Below are 19,685 nucleotides of genomic sequence, written 5' to 3' on the forward strand. Positions count from 1 at the left end.
GAGCCGTGGTCAGATGCTGGGGTAGCTGTTAATGCCCCCGAAACGTAGATCAAGAAAAATGCATCCCCCGACCATGCACAAGGGCGCGTGCCAAAGTGAACAGGGAATTACCCAACAATGGCCTGAGAGCCCTCCGTCGAAGCTCTAAATACGCCAGTCAATCTACTCGTGCATTACGATGCATTTAGTTATGTCAACTTGGCTACATCCCACCTCCTCCAGCTGCCTCGGCTGGTGTCCAGAGCCGACAAGGTCAAGTGCTCGTCAAATATTAACCCTCGCAGCCCAGCTGTCGCCACCTACTGGGGAGCTTTGTTTGCCCATAATTAGTGTATTAAGTAATTGCACATTTCTATGTTAAACCTGTGGCAAACTGCATTGTTGTAAGCTTTTTCGACTGTTTGGCACGCTTTGAACAGTTTCTTGGTGTAGAGTACACTTGAAATAAATATTGCAGCCTAAAAATGGGATCAGACCGCTGTTAACTATGCACTCTTAAACTGAATTTTATAAATCTCGCCATGCTACGTCTTTTCTATTGTAGCGAGCCGAATAATAAAATTGTAGATAAAATAATTCATTTACATTTTTGTCCCAAAAGTTGAAATCAGAACTTTCGTCTTGATCAGGATAACTAGCCGAGTTGAACTAATTACGTTCGCTGCTCAAAGATTTTGTTGTTGTAAATGCGGCTTTGATTTTATTATCAACAGTTCATTAAAAATGTTGAAAAAATAATGGAACCGCCGCTAGATGGCGCTAGGAAAAATATTCCGTCTCCCTTGCGTTGCTCACGAATATAGCGTTCTCCCTTATTTTATTTAATAAGAAAGCGTAATTGTTTTAAGGAATCCTGCTAAGATACACTCGAAGTTGAATATTTTTAAATATATTTGAATATACTTAAAAAAAACAGTCAAACAATTGACTTTGACTATTTTTGTGGTTAACAGCGCTGAATTATACTGAATGAGTACTTCAAATGAAACTACAGGTAAGGTAATGTAAAAAATATTCATATTATTTAAATTACTTTAATAATATTTTCAAAGATTAACGACTGCAATGACTACTTACATTACTGTCAACATTTCGAATGCATCGGAATAAATAATCCCTCCTATTGATAACGAATTCGTTTAAAATATATAATAATCCCGATAGTTGTTGGAAATGCAGTTCAAGCGGTCACTGAAATGCGAATCTTTTCAAATTTAAAACATTGCCTTAGATGGTAAAACTATTATTTCCCTATTTTATTGCAGAAAAACCCAGGCAGCTGTTTTTACTTTTTATACCCTTGCAGAGGGTACAATGATTTCAGTCAGAAGGAAGTGAAGGAGACGTTTCCGACCCCATAAAGTACATATATATATTCTTGATCAGCGTCACTAGGCGAGTCGATCTAGCCATGTCCGTCTGTCCGTCCGTTTCTACGCAAACTAGTCTCTCAGTTTTAAAGCTATCGGGCTTAAAAATTCCCAAAAGTCTTCTTCTATTGCAGATAGTATATAAGTCGGAACCAGCCGGATCGGGCAACTATATCTTATAGCTCCCATAGGAACTATCGGGGATAAAATTTAAAAAAATATTATAAATACAATTTTTTAATTGGTTTTGCATTTCGAATTAAATGTTATTAAAATCGTACAACTATTATATAGCTGCCATAGAAACAATCGGAAAATTAATCGGAAATTATGAAAAATTTTATCTTCGGTGTTTTTTAACATAGAACGATTTAAGCATGGAAAAATTATTTTTTAATTAGTTCTGAAATTCGAATTAAATTTTATCAAAATCGGACGAGTATATCATATAGCTGCCATAGAAATGATCGGAAAATTAGTGGTAAAATATTATGAAAAAATTATATCTTTGGTGTTTTATTTCAAAAAACCTCCTACGCTTAGAAATAACACTTTTTAATTGGTTTTGAATTTTGAATTCAATTTCATCAAAATCGGACGACTATATCATATAGCTGTCATAGGAACGATCGGAAAATTGATGGGAAAATAATATGAAACAAATTATAGCTTTGGGGCTTTTTGACATATCTTATAATATTGGGAATATAATTTTTTATATTTTTAAGAATTTTGAATTCAATTTTATAAAAATCGGACTACTTTAACATATAGATTTTACATCTATATGGTCTAAAAAAAGAATTAAATTATTGTTTTTTAATATCACTGAAGTCAGCAAGAATCCTTATAAATTTCACATGGTGTTACTAAAGTTGATTATTTTATATAACTGCAAGGGTATACAAACTTCGGCTTGCTGAAGTCAACTTCCTTTCTTGTTATTATTTTCTTAACTCGAATGAACTCAGTCAAAACTTTTTCAAAATGCGGTAGAATAAAAATTTGTCAGATCAGGCTGCTTAAAAACCAGGCCTCTAGTATTCTAATTTAGTTCGAAGAAAATAATTATACTTTTTGATCGATGTATAACGATAGTCTGATCGAAATGTTTCAAGGGTGAAGTCAAAATTGTAAAGAGAACAAACCCTATTTACGGTTGTTTGCGGGTATAAGAGTGGACATGGAACCCTTAAAAAACTTGCACTGCGCAGGAAGGCCAGGAATCCGACTCCCAGGAAGGCTCGCTCTTATACTTTGCGAGAAATCTTTCATACGGACAGACGCACTTTACGTACGAGCCTTTTTTCTTCTACTTCTCTTTCTTATACCATTAACAAAAAAATTTATATTTTAGAAAAAACGGTTATGATCCAAACCAAATCAGACTGCTTAAAAAATATAAAATTAATTTCAAATGTGCCAGCTATAACAATAATAGATCTTAATAATGACAGCAATTAGGCGACTTCCTCGAAGAATTTCTTAAACAGGAAACGAATTCTCTGAAAGGTCCAAAATACCGTACAACATTCAAGGAACTAAATGGTGCATACAGCTGTTAACTTGGGTTTCTGGAAAGGAGCACAATAGATATACTACTTAAAAAATAAGTAGAGTTTAGAGAATGTGCCTTGTAGCACCTTGTTGGGCCCCATTTCAGTTTGTAAAGTCAAAAATGTACATAACTCATGGCTTTTAAAAATATGTTTTTCGCTTCGACTGCCATTTTAATCAGTGTTAACCAAGCGATTAGATTATTATAGCCACAGACAAATTTAAACGGCTGTTTTCATATGTTTTGACGAAATAACAAACCAGGAATCCGTTTGCCTTTTAGTGCAGTTTAAAAACGGTTTTAGCTTCGGCGCAGTTTTCAAAATATATAAGTTTTTCAACAAATACCGTAAAGACTATAATCTCAATCGAAAAAAATAATTGTATCACTTTTTTAAGACTGCTTAAGAGACGTCAGCAAATTTTCCCGCCATCCAAACTATAATGGATATTGTCCGTCAGCATAATACAAGTTTTGTTATTGAAAAGATGTAATATAAATTAATAAGCTTTATTCAGGTTTTCCATAGTTTTTGAACTTGTCAGCTTTAACCACATAACTTAACAATGAAACCAATACGCACAGGCTAACAGACAGAATTACTCTTACAAATAATTCGTCAGAAATACTTCTCACATCTCTGAAATAAAACCGTTTAACAACTTCAAACCAAAAGTGGGAACAAAGGGATATTGTATAAGTAGTAATAAAGTATCGTATATGAGCCACACCAACGAGGTTCAATGAAATGTGAGTTGTTGACAACTTTTGTTTTGATTCTTCTATATGTTGACAATCAACGCCTAAACTGATTGTCTGCTCCTCAAGCCGTTTTGCACTTACAGTATAAAAGCTTTATCTCCATGGGTTCTTTGTTGCTCTGTTTTGCCTATCTAGTGTTTTCGTCCGTCCGTCCGTTAATTTTAAACTTTAAAGCCTAGTAAGGCTAGGGAGAGGTCTGGGTCGAGTTACACTTAGCAATTGGCTAGCTAGCTACAATATATATATATTCCTTTTACTTTTACAATGAATTCCAACAAACTTGGGGTCCTTTCATTATACAAAACAAGCTAGAAATAGTATAACGTGTTGTTTAAGTTTAAAGCAGACTTAGGAGGGCATGTTTAGCTATCGTGTATCATTACGTCTCATTTGTTATCAAAAATTGCCATAAAAATCTACACCTAGAGTGAGTATGTATGCATTTTTGCACGTTTTTCTATGCAGTAGCTACACTAAAAATGGTGAAGTGTATGTGACGCTAGTTTGGAACACGCTTTAATGGCTCTATAAATATCGTTCAAAAAATAACTTTTTCTCTGCGTATGACTGTATCTGTGTTTCAAGAGAGACTTGTAAACTGGTGCCGTGAAAATTTTTATAAAAAGGGTTCGATTATCTCTTAGTTTGTGCTGCCGCTTGTCCTACTTAGCTTTAGTTGACGGTTCGGGTGGGTGGGCATAGGTGGCGTTTGTTCGGTAAGATTCGGCTCATCCGAATGACTTTCCACATAACTGATTTCTGTATTATTCGCATTTAAAATATAAGTTATTAAAAACAATTGAAAAACCGAGTTCTCCTGATGTGCTTTGCTGTGGTGCCAATTGTCATACTGCATCTGCTACTTCTGCCAAGTTTCTTCTTTGACTTGTTCTTCAATCGGGTTCAGTTACACGCTAAACACTTAACATAAACATAATGAATATCATCGTAGTACACCTAATCAGTAGTTATTTGACTTTGCGCTGGTGCAGACTAGAACTACTGCTGTCCGGGTTGAAGATGGCATCGTTGTTGGATAACACACCCTCCTTGAAAAAGCCGTCCGTGTAGGCACCATTCGCATGCCCGTTGCTCTTGACGTACTCGTCCTCCATCACAGGCTAGAAAGAGAAGACAGACAGCTCAATGAGTTCGGGTTCAGACTCCAACACATGTTGGCACGTGTGTGCCGCCAGCAAATGCTCAGTTGTGTGCTTTTCTAATGGGCAGCAGATTGGGATTGGGGCTGAGATCGGACCTAGGCCTTCGCATCCGGCTTCACATGTGAGCGCTAATTGAAACGTCCCCCGCCTGTGCTGAGAGTTCGCAAGTGCTGTTTGCTTAACTTAGCTAGTTAGAATTTTAAGTTGATCAACAAAGCTACGATGATACAACTGCCCACACCGCTTCAACTCTTCCGAATTCGCATCTTGGTTGAGTCGAGTCGTCAGGGCCTTGGGTAATATGTTTGCACAGCCCCTAGTAATGGCAGTCAAGGGCTGCCCTAATGTCCTCCAAAAGCGACATAGGTCCGCTGTGACGCCATGACCTACCATGCAAGCTCCCGTATTACTGCCGTTGGCGACCAGAGTGTCCCCTTCTCCGACATGCTTGCTGTGCCCATTTGAATGCAGGCCATTGGCATGCCCATTGGCCTTGACCCCTTGCCGGCGCCGTCGAGCTGCGTTGATATATTTGGCTTTGTAGAAGTCGGAGAACAGGAAAAGGAACATCACGCCATGTAGTCCTATCCAAACCATGAAGCCCTTGGGGTAGTCACACTCGCGGAACAAAAGTTGGAACTGGTGCGTAAAAATGGCCACAAATTGAACCTGAAAAGCAGGGGAGATAATAGGAATCTGCCGGGCAGAAGAAGGCCTTTATATCTACCATTTGGAAGGTGGTCAGGTACTTCTTCCACCAGATGTACTTTTGGTACTTCGGGCCCATGGCGGCGATCATGTAGTAGAAATACATAACAATGTGAACGAACGAGTTGAGAAGGGCAAAGAAGGTGCTGTGACCGCCTGCGGATGAGAAAAATAATGAGCCGTGAATTTGCTATCCCTCAGTCGCGCTGTTAATACGTACCTGGTGCAAACTTGAGACCCATCCAGACAGAGAAGGGCATGCAGCCGTGGTGAATGACGTGAAGTGTAGAGACGTGCTCGTTCTTCTTTCGCAGAATGAAGAAGAGTGTGTCAAAGAACTCGGTGAACTTCGATATGTAGTACCACCAGCAAATATTCACCATCTATTCGAAATAAAAGTTAAGTTTATTTTTTCAGGACAATCCTGCGGGGCGAATTTACCCGCATAGCCAGGCCACTAGTGCTGTAGTCCACGGGTTGGCATTTTAAGCTGTAGTGACCCCACCAACCGCTCATTAGGTACTGCAATGGAACAAGGGCGGACTGGACTGAGTACAGGGTCAACGAGCGGAAGGAGTTACTTACCTCATAGAAAATCCACGCGCTAAATATCGTCTGTATCGCGTTGTAGATGACTAACACTGATCGCAGCTCCATTGGTTTTCGGTTGGCCATAAGCCTTGGTCCCAGAGATTTACTGAAGTAGGCATAGAATATGCACATAGCGAGTGTGGGCAGTGGCGAGGATAGCAGAAAGAAGTTGTTGACGCGAGGATCTGTAAGTATAACCGCTTTTTAAAGAGTTCCGACTCATATCATCTGGATCGGACGTACCGCTCTTGTTATCCATGAGGTCCCGATACCACTCCTGGGCTTCCTGCAGAATGATTGCCATTTTGGTGTCCCGAATTTTAGTAGTTCTGTGGTGCTAGCAATAGAATCAGTCTAACTTAAGGTTCCAAGCAGAACTGTAATGGGAATTGAATGGTGATGTTTACTAAAAGGTATGCATATTTAAGGAATTTAAATAACTGATGCCCAAGCTGTGTTTAAATCACAGCCAACTGATGACCCCTAAAATTTCCAAAGGGTAATAGCACTGAACCTGTCGTGATCCACGGAACGCCACAGTCTGCGAATGGGCTTATATATAATACGTATACGTATATCTTAGTGTAGCCAGTATGCTAAGCACACGGCAGTGTAATTGCCAATGCATTAGAAGCAAAACACATTAAAAAGTGAGATTCATGCAATTAACAATTCGCCCGTTAATCAACACTTCAGATCAGGAAATTATAGACAGGCTCGGCGGCCCGGCGGAGGCGGTAATGAGGGGCGTGACTTGGCCACTTGCACAACGCGAGCTGCTAGTTGCTGGTCGGGGCAATTAAGATGCCGCTAACTGGACAAAGACTGCACTTTGTGCCGGCCGAGCGGATTCCCTACTCCAGCACAGTGGGCGCAGGCCATTCCGACGTCGATCTTATCGCGGGTTCAGCGAGTTCAAGCCCTCCACCTGCGCAGGCAGGTTCTGGTTCTCGCCAGGCAGTCTTATGAATTTCAATTGATTTGCCGGACAGGGCATCGAACGACATCCAGCAAAAACCGAGACAAACTCGTCGGTGGAAATGGTGGAACTTGTCTTTGGAAATATTATGCATTAATGTTATGCATTTTTCCAACTGTTGGTGCAATACTAAAAGCGTATGCAATAAATCAACTGTATTACAACAGCTGAAATCAAAACAATGCATTTTACTATAAGGGGTTACTTTCGGTTTTAGAATACCGATCGTAAGTCCTACAACGCTGTTACTCCTACTTTGAGATTCCTTCACACTTTTATTTAGACACATCTTTCTAGATGCTTCCCATCACTGGCCAGCTAGAGGCATTTGGACGGGTGAGTTGTGGCCAATTCAGGTTGCTTTTTGAATGTCATGAACAATAAACTGGCCATGGCGATGGAGATGGCGATGGCAATGGCGATGACGATGCCGATGCCGATGCCGATGGACACGTAAGAGTTGTGCAACTGGCTCAATAACCGTTGACAAAAATGTGCCGCTTTACTGCCGCTGCCGCTGCCGTTGCCTCAGCCAGCGCGAAATTCGCGGCTGTCGCAACTGGGTAGTGGTTGTGGTTGTTGTTGCTGCTCGCTGTGTGGGTCAGTGGCACGCTTTGCCAGTCGGCCTCGCCCGGAGGCACAGCATCCGCGAGGTGCGACGACGGCGGGCGGGTAGGTTGCGATTTCGCTGTTTGATTTGCATGAATTATGAAACCCTTGCGATGACGCTTCCGCCGAGGGATGGGCCACAGCCCATCAGTCGTCGACCATCAGCCCCCAGCAGTCTAGCTGGAAACAGCTGAAATAGGAGGCGGCGCCCTGACTTATGTAAGCCGCTTGACGAGCCGAGTGCCCAACAGATGCAAGATATGGGGGCACAGACCGCAAACAAACAAGGCGGCAACTTGTGTTTGGGCACACGCCCTGCCCGAGTTTCGCCCAGGCTTGGTGCCGAGTACTCGGCGAGCCACCTAGAGGCGCCTGTTGCTCTTCCGGCCGCGTTATCTGCCCGCACACCGCCCAGCTCCAAGGCCGTGCCAGCGGTGGGTGTTGGGGCTGGGTGCCTGCACGCCATTGCTTACACGGCCCGGCTCTGCAGTAGCTTGCATTTCTGAAATCAATTAGAGCGGCTACTGCCCCTTGCCAGCGCAACACGCCCTGCAGCAGCAGAGCAGCAAAAACGGCGTAAATAGCTTGATGGGTTTGCTGATTTTATCGCCGGTCACCGCGGGGCGGCTGCATGTAGATTTCCCAGCGATGACCGGGCTTTCCGTAGCACTCGCTCCCAAAGAAAACCTAATTAAGTGGAAAATCGATGCGGTGGCTGCGGGACAAGCGTGGATGACGCATCTGGGCTGATAGCGCGGCCCACGGAGGGCGAAAAGTCCATCCAATCAGTGAGTCACGGGCCAGCGCTCTAATCTCCCGCTCGGCAGAGATACCCCGTAATGATAGCCGGCAATCAACAGGCCGTGGTGGAATGAGTCGACCGACTGTCCCCTTATCAGCGGCCCGGGACCCGATTTGGCCAGATCCAGCAGAGCGATCGGCTATTTGGATGCGGCGATAAGCCGGCCCAAGCGAGGCAGCTTTTGATCGAGTCGCTATCAACATGTGTCTTCGAATCGGTGGAAGTCCCGTCACGTTCGGGACGCACTGGGGGATTATACAACGCGGTTGTCTAAGACCGAGGTTCATTAGATTGGGCCACGCACCTGCCTCCTTTTTTGTCAACAGCTAACTTGCCTGCCCCTTCCCCCACTCGTATTTATTTATTTTGTTTTCGGTGGAGTTTCGCTTTCGGCCAGCGCTGGAATACTGGCTCTTTGGACCCAGCACTGGCTGCTTGGGTTTCTAATTAGGAGGGTGTTTGTTATCTAATCACAGTCACTCGGCGAGGCCAGGCACTCACACTGGGGCACTCACTTGGTAAATCAGCATGGGTTTCGCCCTCTTGGCTAATCGGAAATCGGTTATTTGGCAACTGAGTCGGTCGATCGCTGTTCCGTTTACGCGGTGCTCCGCCTCGCACGCTTTTAAGCCAACTGACGGCTGGTCGGATGTGCGTCTGAACCTTATCAGGCGGCGCTGGCGACAACCGTCAATTTCGGAACTTCGGCGACCCCACGAAGTGGAATCGATCAGTGCGCGCACGAGTAAAACGATTATGAGGCTCAACTGTGAATCACGCCAAGTACCTACTGCGCGGCGGGGAATCGAGTATCGGGAATCGTGGATCGGGTATCGGGGATCGGGTATTGGGTGTCTGGCTTAGCGTACGGAGTATCGGGTGTGGGGAGTCCAGTGTCAAGCGCGTAGTGTCGCTCACAAGTCACCGCGGAAGGGCTTGGGCTTATCACAGGCACAATGCCAGATGCGGCGCGAGAGTGGTCAAGAGCCCAGAGGCAGACACAAGCCGCTACGTGAACCGTTGGCCAGCGTGCCAGAAATACAACTGACGCAGCGCTAACTCTGCCGATCAAAGATGGCCTGGCCGGGCTTCGTCTCGGCTTAGTTTGTGGCCGAGCCGCGCTTACATTGCAAATTATGTATTTATGCACAGCGCCGGTGAATAAACTAGCACCGTGCACCAGCACAAAAGTCCACATTCCACCACTGGCGAAAATGCAAGGTAAAATGGACAAGTGGAATATTTTCAAGACACTGCTTTAGAATCGGAGGGAGAGAATGGTAATTGGAGTGCCCCGCACATAAAATTCACGATTTCCTTCAACATGTGGTAATACATTTAACTTGCAGCCAGCAAGCAGAATGCGTATACCATTGCGCAGGGGTTTTTAAGTTCAGTCAGTGAGAGACACTGTCTTTGATCAGAACCTCTGAACAAATCGTATAAACAAACGCTTCTTAGTTACACGATAATCGTAGAGTAGAGGGTTTTTGGGGAAAGTATGTTTGCGAAATCGGAAACTATAGCTTTGCGGATCGCATTTCATCATCTCCCCCACACTGCCTTTGGCTGAATAACGGGTATCTGATAGCCGAGGCACTCGATTGAAGCGTTATTTTTCCAGCTGAAGAGATTTTCTTTGGATTTAAAAAATAATTTTCCCCTTCTAGGAATGAAATTCACGTGTCCAACATATTCAGTTTCAAATATAATAAACTATATTTTCAATTGTGTAACGGTATTTACAGCATAGCCTTGTCATTGGCATTGTCATGTCAGCCATTAGTTGCATGTGCATATTATTATATTATAGTTACTCTCCCAGCATGATCTATACTAAAAAGTTACGAGTTCAATTTAAATCGGTCTGGTCCGCACGAATTTTTAAACATCGGTATATAATAGCGACACATGTAAGTTTTTAATTACACTTCCTAGCACTTTAGAACAGTCGAAAACGAATCAAAACCAATATAAAAACAAGGAAAATCGCTAAAGTCGACTATCAGATACCTGTTACCTAGCTTAAGAGAGCAAAAAAAAAACGGGGGAATATAAGCAACAATCGATAGGTATCGACGTGACCAATAGGCGCTACAATATTTTGCGAATTGTGGGCGTTGGAGTGGACGTGGCACTACTTGGGCTGCGCAGGAAGCCCAGGAATCCGCAATGCATCCTGTTACATACTTTCCGACGAATCTAGTATACCCTTTTATAAAACAAATAAGAGATCTTAGCGTTCATGAGGGCGCACATGGCAAGGTCGACTCGTCTAGGGATCCCTAAAATATATATATATATATATATACTTTATTTGGTCGCCAACGCTTCCTATTACAGGTTACATACTTTCCGACGAGCCAAATTCACCCTTTTACTCTACGAGAAATGGGAAGTGAGACATGTCTGATTTTTTGTAGCAACCTTAAATTTAAACTGAAATGGCTTTAACGGAATTTACTAAGATGCGATTCATAACCATAACCATGCCTACGTTCATCTTATATATTTTTCACTCTTGACACTTATTATGAATTATCCTTCCACATTAGTAGTCCTATCAAGAACGTCCTATCATCAACGAAGAGAACCGTTCTTCACATTTCCGCAAATTGTACGTAAAAATGGTACTACCGCGCAAAGATAAAACCTCTGGTGATATGACATGCTTGATTGACCGTTGCTGTACGCTAGTGGAAGCGGAGAACCGGAGAAAACCACGCTGGGAGATCGAAGCGGGGTTTTTGTTTTCTGCTTTTCTGCTTTCCTGCTTTCCGTGGCAAGTCGCCATCTTCTGCGGCAACAGTCAGATGGCTGATGTAACAGCGACTGACGCGACATCGTTGGCCAGTTGGCCATTTCTAGCCATGCATTGGATTTGGCTTGCTGGCCAGCTAGTTGGCCAGTTGGCTGTGGGCCATTAGAGCGCCGCCAAAACCACTTTCGCTTTCCGGCGTGGATGTGGATGGGTCACCCTTGTCGACGGGGCTGCGAACGGCAGGCAGACACCTTGCCGACGGAAGCATTTTCTGCCTGCGAAACTGTGCCGCATGCAACAAGTGTGCGGAGATCCCCGGCCAGCCGGACGGGAAACGAGAAGAGCCCGATCGATGCAGAGAGAGAACGGCTCGAAGTCGAAAAACCGTTACATGCATGCTCGAGGCCTAATTTCTGGACTGGTCAGTCAACCAGCCAGTCTGGCCCAAAACTTGGCCAACTGGAAATAAGATTTTATATTCTTTTTTTATATTCTACGCGCTCGCTACTTTCTTTTCATGCGGCTTCTGTTCTCTCGCAAGGAAATGCAAATGTGACCCTTTGTCAACCAGTAGTTCTTCCCAGCAGATCTGGGGACGTGGAGTGGGCGGGGCCGATGAGGTTTGCTAGCCGTCGATTCTCGACAGGTTCAATGTCCGGCACGTGTCGGTCGAGTGGTTGAATGTTTGCAATGTACTCGTACATCTTTGAACAGAGTTATTATTGACAAAAAAGTCACTAACGAAGATCAACGTGGTTTCGTAGTTTAGCCTTTTCAAACCGTATCCGTAATTATTATACTAATAATAGAGTGTAGGCCAATCACACAGGGAAAAAGAATTCAGTGTAGATCTAAAAAATGTGCCCAGTTTGGCTCGTACCAAATTCAAGGTATGGCACAAATCGCGCTCGTTCCCAGATTCATTCTCAAAAACAGTTACATTTTTTAAATCCATTCATTTTTAGCACTATGGTTTCCATTTCATTTTTAAGTTTATACACATGGATGGGTGGTGTTGCAGATTTGTACAACTTACGAATGTAGTTGGAAGCAATATATTACTAATACACTTTCATAATATTCCTTTGCCCAATGAAACAGTATTTTCCATTCTCGTTTAAGGGTGCCCAAAGTGCATTTGATTCCAGATATTTCTTTGGTAGTATTGCTTCAATTCCGCCCTAATGTATATTTGACCAAAATCACTTGCCGAGACACTTTCGGCATCTCCTTTTCTTTCTCTCCGTCCACATTTTTTACATACGAAAAAGTAAACCTATTACCTACTCTAATCGGGTCAAAGTCAATTACTGGTATTGTCAGTCTCGAAGATTGCCGAGAAATTACAACAACCGTCGCTTTAAAACAACGCAAATTAACTCGCTTACAAAACTGAGATGTCCGAATTGAACTTCAAGGTCAAGTTGCGCAGACCCTATGGTATGGCTAGGTATGATACATCATGAGTACATTGGAAGGGTCGGTGCATCTTTACAGATTCCCCAATTAATGACCCATGTGTACGCGTCTACTTAGCGCCAGATAACGATCATTGCTTGGGTAAACGTTGATCCAAGTGCACAAATTGTAAATTTGGAACACGAAAGCCAGTAAATCCAAATAAATGCCATATTTCGAACTTATGAATAAGTAAGGCTTAACACTAAAAAACTTCCTTCAAGTATATGTTCGCACATATATATTTTTTTAAGTGGTTGAGCTTAAAACGAGCAAGCAATAACGTCATTCAAATGTTGTATTGACTACAGAGTTTGGAATTGTAAACGAAATACCTGTTGTTCCTAATACATATACGTTGGTATTCAGACACATTAGGGTGGGCCGATCTGAGTGTCTAAAAATCTTCGACTGAATTCGTCGAATTTTTTTAAGGATTCTAATGCATGTTGGCAAACCGAGTGCTGGTCTAAAATGCCGATCCTTTACGTCAAATCGCATTCGATGTTATTATTTTAAGACAAACCCGAATTTCTAGACGTTGTTTCTCTCTAGTGCTCAAATCACACTGTTGGTGTGTACTTGTTTATATTCATGTTGAGATATTTGAAATTCCTACCTCTTCGAAATCAAATAAGGGCGGCGCCCGAGCTCTGGCTTGGATTGCCAGAAGTATGGTCGGCAATATTGAATGGAAGTGCAAGTGAGTAACAGACCACTCCTACCTGACTCCAGAGCGGGCCTCCGATTTATGTGCACATGTAATTTGTTTGGTCGCTCGGTGGGAAGGTCAACCGCAACGAAAACTAAGCAAGTGGCTGCCACTTTCGATAAAAGTTTCACTCGCGATCGCGCGCTGCGTAATTGATATTTAAATGCATAAATATGTACATTCATTATTCCGGATGCATAGGTTACTAGTGTCAAAGCTGGAGGTGTTGGTTATTGGGCATTGAGTCTTTTGCGTCTCTGCCTTCGGCATTCTAAGACGAGGAGAAATCGCTGAGACTGAGAGTTGAACTTACATAACACCGGATCAGTAAGTTGGCCAAAAAACATGAAACTCGTCTGGATTACGGAAAAGGCAATGAAAGTAAAATACCGAAAAAGCACACACATTCATACCTGTGCAAGGGCAAAGAGATACAAGAGAAGCGACAACAACAAACGCCGGAGAAAGACAAGTCTCCAGGGGAGAAAGAAATTGCTGCGCGAAATATGTAAGGACAGTGATAAACCTGATTTACATCAATATTGTATGTAGTCTATAATAACATGTAATTTCACTCGAATCTTAAACATTCCTGCTGGGCAGTGCTGGGGATATAAAGGTAACACTTGATCTTTCCGGCACCATGCGATCGCTATATTGACCTGAAATATTTTCAAATTTGTCAAGAACCCCAGCAAACAAGGTTGGACTTTCCTGAAAAATACAACTGGAATTTAGTCCTTATTTTCGAACTTTCGGTCCTGTTCAAGATTTCACATCCGAAGGACACACTTTGATTCGAATTTCGCAGAACATCTTCCCGCTAGTACCGTACTGTACATTTGCTAAAATATACTATGCGATAACCGCATTTCTTAATGTTTAACCCTTACAATTTATGCAATTGATGTGATGAATTCAGAACAATATATTTTATTGCTGTTCTGCTCTTGATCCCTTTAGCTGAGGAACGGGTATCTGATAGTCAAGGCACTCGAATGTAGCGTTCTTCCTTGTTTTTTTACTGTGGTAACAACGACTTAGCAGGTGTTTTGGGTTAATTACCTCTTGATATACTGTTTTAAGCAGGGATTTTTAACTGGAAATATATCCAGGAAGTCAGAACTGCCACAAGGACAATTAATTGATTTAGGGAAAGGGGAACTGTATTGCCTTAACTTAGGCCATTTAAAACTTACAACTTGGTACTTTGGTACTTGGAGTACCAAAATTACTTTTATCCTACGCTAAAGGAAAACTTATTGTGATAAATAGACCAAATTCCTGTAAAATGTAATGCAAATTCCTGGCTAAACTATTTTTGCGCAAACTCTTTTGGATGAATTCTTTAAGCGAAAAGTTTCCTAAAGCCGTAAACATTCATGACATTCATGAACTAAAGGCAAAAAGTTTGAAACAGTATTAAGATAGCGAGATGTGCAAGCAGCAAAACATTATTTAAAAGATAGGTACAGATAGGTATTAATTAAAAAAAAACACATTTACATTTTTAAAAAAGAAATGTGGGTGCTAGGCAGACTTTAAAGTTATGGTCGTTTGTAAGCGCTAGAGTATAAAAGGGCAGCATTAAAACTGTGGGTTTTGGATAGTTAGTGGGCGCTAGAGTGTGGGTGCAGTGTTTTTGAGGTCAATCGATAGCTTTGACGACAACTTTAATAAAATATTTTTATTTTAACATTTTAACGAATGATCACTCGCAACGGCAACTAGCGTAGTTTTCTTGTTTTGCTTATATATTTTGGAATATATTTCGACCATTTTTGACATGAAGATAGATATTAAAAATCAAAGGTGAAATAATCTTGCGCTGTCCCAGAACTTCAAGAATCTACATGTCAAATCTCTACATGTCGAGATCTCAGCGTTCATACGGACGGACAACAGACAGATAGACGGACATGGCTAGATAAACTCGGCTAGTGATCCTATTTAAAATATTTATACTTTATAGGGTTGGAAACGCCTAACTTATAAATGGCGTAAAACCCTCGAAGATAAATCTTTTAGAACGGTTCAAGCTTTTTAGATTTCTTCGTGTCAACGATTGCTGTGAGGTGGTAAGCTTTTAGAAATGTTGATACTAAGTACCATATTTTAGGCCTTCATTCCTTTACCCCATTTTAAGACCTACTATCTTGTTATAGGCACATTTTGTGCGTTTTCGGCTTATAATTTTTCTGCGTGTATAAAATAAATAAATCCGCTGAATTGGCATTACTAGACACAATTGGCTGCCTCCCATCATGAGCTAACGGCATCTTTCTCGCAGCCTATATCACAGCAACGAATGGTGAGGTAGTTCTCTTGATTCTGCTGGAGCTGTTTTTGGGGCTCCATCGAGCGCTTGTGGTCAAACAAATGACTGGCCACTATGTATGAGTGGAGGGCCCAGGGAACATCCGATATGTTAGGAGATCGGGGCCAAGCTCAGAGAGTTTCATTGGCCCAGAGAACCCATTCTTATTTTTGCTGGTAGGGCAAACCGGTTAAAGAACTTTCAGCATAATAACAGTGCCCAAATGTGATTATTAAGCATGCTCTGTTAAAACAAACATTAGTGAGAAAAACCTGACCACTGCACTACAGATAATCTGTATAGCCAAATTCTGCTGGACTTTGGACCCAATATGAAATTTCTTTTTTGCCGGATAAATTTGCGTACGCCTGTGGGTGTTACCCACACAGCCAGCACCAATATCTGCTCTCTTTCGACCACTTCTAAGAGAATCAGCCTAGATCACGGCGATATCCGCAGGGTTTTATCACATTGTCGAGATCTGACCGATCCATCTTATGAACGCTAGGAATACTTTTGACAACGATTTGTTTCCCAAGCAATTAAACAACACGATTTGTTTGCTCAGCTTTTAGCTAGTCGCGACAGCGACTATTACCTATTATTATATTTCCTATTAGCTATATCCAAGGGACAAAGTGCAAATGATATATTAGCACATTAAACTGCATTCTTGATATGCATTTGCATTAACGAAAGTACCTGACTCTATAAGCAGCTCCCGGTTCGGGTTTTAAACTACCAGCCACCGTTAATTGATGTCACGACCCATTGCTTAGATAGTATAAATATATGTGATCGAAGTATTTAGCGCAATAGCTTGCTGACCCTATAAAACATGAAAAAATGCGAATGCAACAGCATTTCTCGACGTTTCCGCATGGCCCAGACAGGTGAAACTTTCTTGATTGACTGACATAAGCGACAGCACTGCACTCGAAACCAAAAAAAGCTGCACAAAAAAAGAAAATGAATGGTTACTAAATATTGTTAAAACTGAAGCCAATATATTCGCTTTTGGAAGCAAGTGTAATTTATAAAATCTACAAACTTTTTCTTAACTTTTCGTTTAAGTGCCTAATTTACATTATATAGTTCCCCGTGTCGTTTTAAAGAACTGTAATTCATCGCCTATAGAAGAGCAAAAACCTTATATTAACATGAAAGAAAGTTAGCTTCGGCAAGCCGAAGTTTGTATACCCTTGCAGTTATAAGAAATAATCAACTTTAGTAACACCATGTGAAGTTTTTAAGGATTGTTGCTGGCTTCAGTAATATTAAAAAAATTATTTCATGCTTTTCTTAGACCATTTTTTGACATATATATTTTTATTAAATTATAAAATTGATTTCGAAATTCTTAAAAATATAAAAAATCTTATATAATCATTATAACATGTCAAAAAGCTATAATTTTTGATTATTTTTTCACCAATTTTCCGATCTTTCTTATGACAGCTATATGATATAGTCGTCCGATTTTGGAAAAATGTAATTCAAAATTCAGAACTATTTCAAAAATGTTATTTCCAAGCTTAAAAGATTATATGTTAAAAAACACCGAAGATATAATTTTTTTAATTTTTAAATTTTAAATATTCTAATTTGAGGTCGAGTTTTAGCAAGTTTTAATACCCCTGCAGAGGTATTGTGATTCTAGTCAGAAGTTTGGCGTTTCCGACCCCAAAAAATATATATATTGCTCATCAGCATCATTAGACGAGTCGATCTAGCCGTTTCAACGAAAACTAGTCTCTCGCTTTTAAGCTAAAAGTCTTCTTTCTATTGCAGGTAGTATATAAGTCGGTACCATCTATATCTTATAGCTCCCTTTCGAAGCCGCTGCGCAGGAAGCCCAGGCAAGTCCGACTCCTCTAGATCTTATAGTTCTCGAGATCTCAGCGTTCATACGGACAGATGGACATGGCTAGATCGACTCGGCTAGTTATATAAATCATATCTTTGGTGTTTTTATTAACATACAACCTTCTTCTTCATTTGGAAATAACATTTTTTATTTGGTTTTGAACTTCAAATTAAATTTTATCAAAATTTTTAAGAATTTCGAAATCCATTAAATAAAAATCGGACGACTCCAACATCTATATAGATGCCAAAAAAACGGTCTAAATGAAATTATTTTTTTTTAATATCACCAAGGTCAGCAACAATCCTTACAAATTTTACATGGTGCTACAAAAGTTGATTATTTCTTATAACTGCAATACCAACTTCGATTTGCCTAAGTTAACTTCCTTTCTTGTTAATTTTAAAAAATAAAGAATATTTTTTCAGGTAAGTTAAGTATAGATAATTTAGTTTAATATGAACGCAATAGATTCAAAAAAACCGCAAAGGCAGATGTACATTAATATGAAGAAAAAATTGCATAATATATGTTTACAATTACATATGTGTACATTGAATATACCAACAAAAAACAAATTATAAAAAATCATTTAATTTATACATACATATTTAAAGTGTAATTCTGCCAAAATAATGAAGTTGTATATTCGCAATACACATAAACATATATATAAATATATAATATACCCTCTGCTTTATATCTTTCAGAGTCGCCAAGGATGGGATGGGCCCACCACAGACTGGACAGCGTAAAAAAAAAGTAACCAAACACAAAGCAGGAAGAAGCAAAAAGTCTTGCATGACGAGATTGATTGCGTTCATAAATACAAATTATGAAATTGAAATCCAGTTTTATTCTGTTCTGTGCTTTAGTAAAGCTCAGAGATGTCTGATTTTTGAAAGGGTTTAGGTGCATTCCCGGGTACAGCTACAGGGCATTCTGAATAAATGCGTGCCAGAAGGTGTTCAGTTGGTGCATGCCCGCACATTCCAAATAAGTGCATCTGGATGCACTTCTTTTTGGCCCCGCACTCGTGTAAAGAAAAAGGGAAGGCTCATGACTTTCGGCACACGTTTGAGGTGCCCACTTCATAAAAAAAGAACGGGTTCTGGAACGCAGTCGTTTCCTACTGGGTTCGGCCGGCGTCTCCAGTTACTCACACAATGGCAAGCCTTACATTTCATCGTATTTGTCATCGCTGTTCTATACATACACAAGTGTAAAAAAAGTTTTGGCCAGAAGCAACCAACAAATGTTTGAATAGTCAGTGGATGTTGATCCCTGTAGTGCTTCCAACTTTTGACAAAATACCAGAATACGGATCGTTGCCGATCTCTCGGAGGGCAGCTGTCTCTTAGGCAGCGACGGACACGTGTGCGCGTCGCTCTCTGTCCCTCTGTTCTCTTAGTTGGCTGTTGCTTCCGCGGTGATTTCTCTTTGGCACCGCCTGCGCTGCCGCTGCGAATGGGTGCGGCGGGAAACAAAAAGGAGACTGCCGCCACTTTTAATTAAACCCACCGCGGGCGCACGAACCCACTGGAAACGGCGGCGATGACTAATATCGCCCGCATCACACGTATATCGAAGGTGGAGCAGCTGGAAAGGCCTCATGTCTACGGCTCTGGCAATACTAACCTGAGTTTATGGCAGGCAGACGGAGGTAGGGCGGGCGCAGTTAGAGGAATTCCGAATGCACACACGCACACGTGCACGGCCGATATACGCACTCGCGCGAAAGAGAACCAGGTTTCGGGCTTGGACTGGCCGCCGATACTTCGATACTGCGGCGCTGGATGGCAAAGGCAACGGCAACAAACAACAACGACACACAGAGCACTGTTTTCACTCTAATTTACCTCGCGCACACACACACGCACGCTTTGAATTTTACCGCATAAAAATATATCCGACTGCGGGCGCAACGGAATTCACCGTGCATACGATTTGTTGAAACTAAAAAATTAATTTTCTTCCTAAAAATTATATTTACACAGTAATCTTCAGTCAACTAGCCATATTTTTTGG

The 19,685-nt window shown here is 41.4% G+C and overlaps 1 protein-coding gene and 2 long non-coding RNA genes across 4 annotated transcripts; 2 read left to right on the plus strand and 1 right to left on the minus strand.

Moving 5' to 3' along the window:
* Positions 1–1,941: 1,941 nt before the first annotated feature.
* LOC108024965 (uncharacterized) lies at positions 1,942–3,274 on the plus strand. The gene is made up of 2 exons (XR_001768195.3): positions 1,942–2,664; positions 2,728–3,274. It is a non-coding gene; the product is annotated as an uncharacterized LOC108024965 (long non-coding RNA).
* A 150-nt stretch (positions 3,275–3,424) lies between these two features.
* LOC108024963 (elongation of very long chain fatty acids protein) lies at positions 3,425–19,672 on the minus strand. Of its 2 annotated transcripts, none has more exons than XM_017095202.3 (8): positions 19,296–19,672; positions 6,396–6,529; positions 6,147–6,337; positions 6,003–6,083; positions 5,782–5,944; positions 5,581–5,717; positions 5,244–5,522; positions 3,425–4,811 (listed from the first exon to the last, which is right to left on the minus strand). In XM_017095202.3, exons 2-8 carry the CDS (start codon positions 6,454–6,456, stop codon positions 4,659–4,661), a joined length of 1,065 nt encoding a protein of 354 aa, XP_016950691.1. In that variant the 5' UTR covers positions 6,457–6,529; positions 19,296–19,672; the 3' UTR covers positions 3,425–4,658. The 2 variants fall into 2 exon arrangements, with proteins under 2 accessions (XP_016950691.1, XP_016950690.1); XM_017095201.3 differs by lacking the exon at positions 19,296–19,672 and adding an exon at positions 9,058–9,279.
* On the plus strand, positions 13,499–18,504 carry LOC108024964 (uncharacterized). The gene is made up of 2 exons (XR_001768194.2): positions 13,499–13,981; positions 18,368–18,504. It is a non-coding gene; the product is annotated as an uncharacterized LOC108024964 (long non-coding RNA).
* Positions 19,673–19,685: the final 13 nt, after the last annotated feature.

The sequence above is a fragment of the Drosophila biarmipes genome, chromosome 3R (assembly GCF_025231255.1).
Source record: "Drosophila biarmipes strain raj3 chromosome 3R, RU_DBia_V1.1, whole genome shotgun sequence".
Taxonomy (NCBI): domain Eukaryota; kingdom Metazoa; phylum Arthropoda; class Insecta; order Diptera; family Drosophilidae; genus Drosophila; species Drosophila biarmipes.

Excerpts from the sequence above, each read along its gene's own strand:
- LOC108024963 (XM_017095202.3), bottom strand. The coding sequence starts at position 6,456 with ATGGCAATCATTCTGCAGGAAGCCCAGGAGTGGTATCGGGACCTCATG. Across the intron at positions 5,718-5,781 it reads GGGTCTCAAGTTTGCACCAG|GCGGTCACAGCACCTTCTTT; the intron begins GTACGTATTAAC and ends TCTCATCCGCAG. Across the intron at positions 4,812-5,243 it reads GTAATACGGGAGCTTGCATG|CCTGTGATGGAGGACGAGTA; the intron begins GTAGGTCATGGC and ends TTCTCTTTCTAG.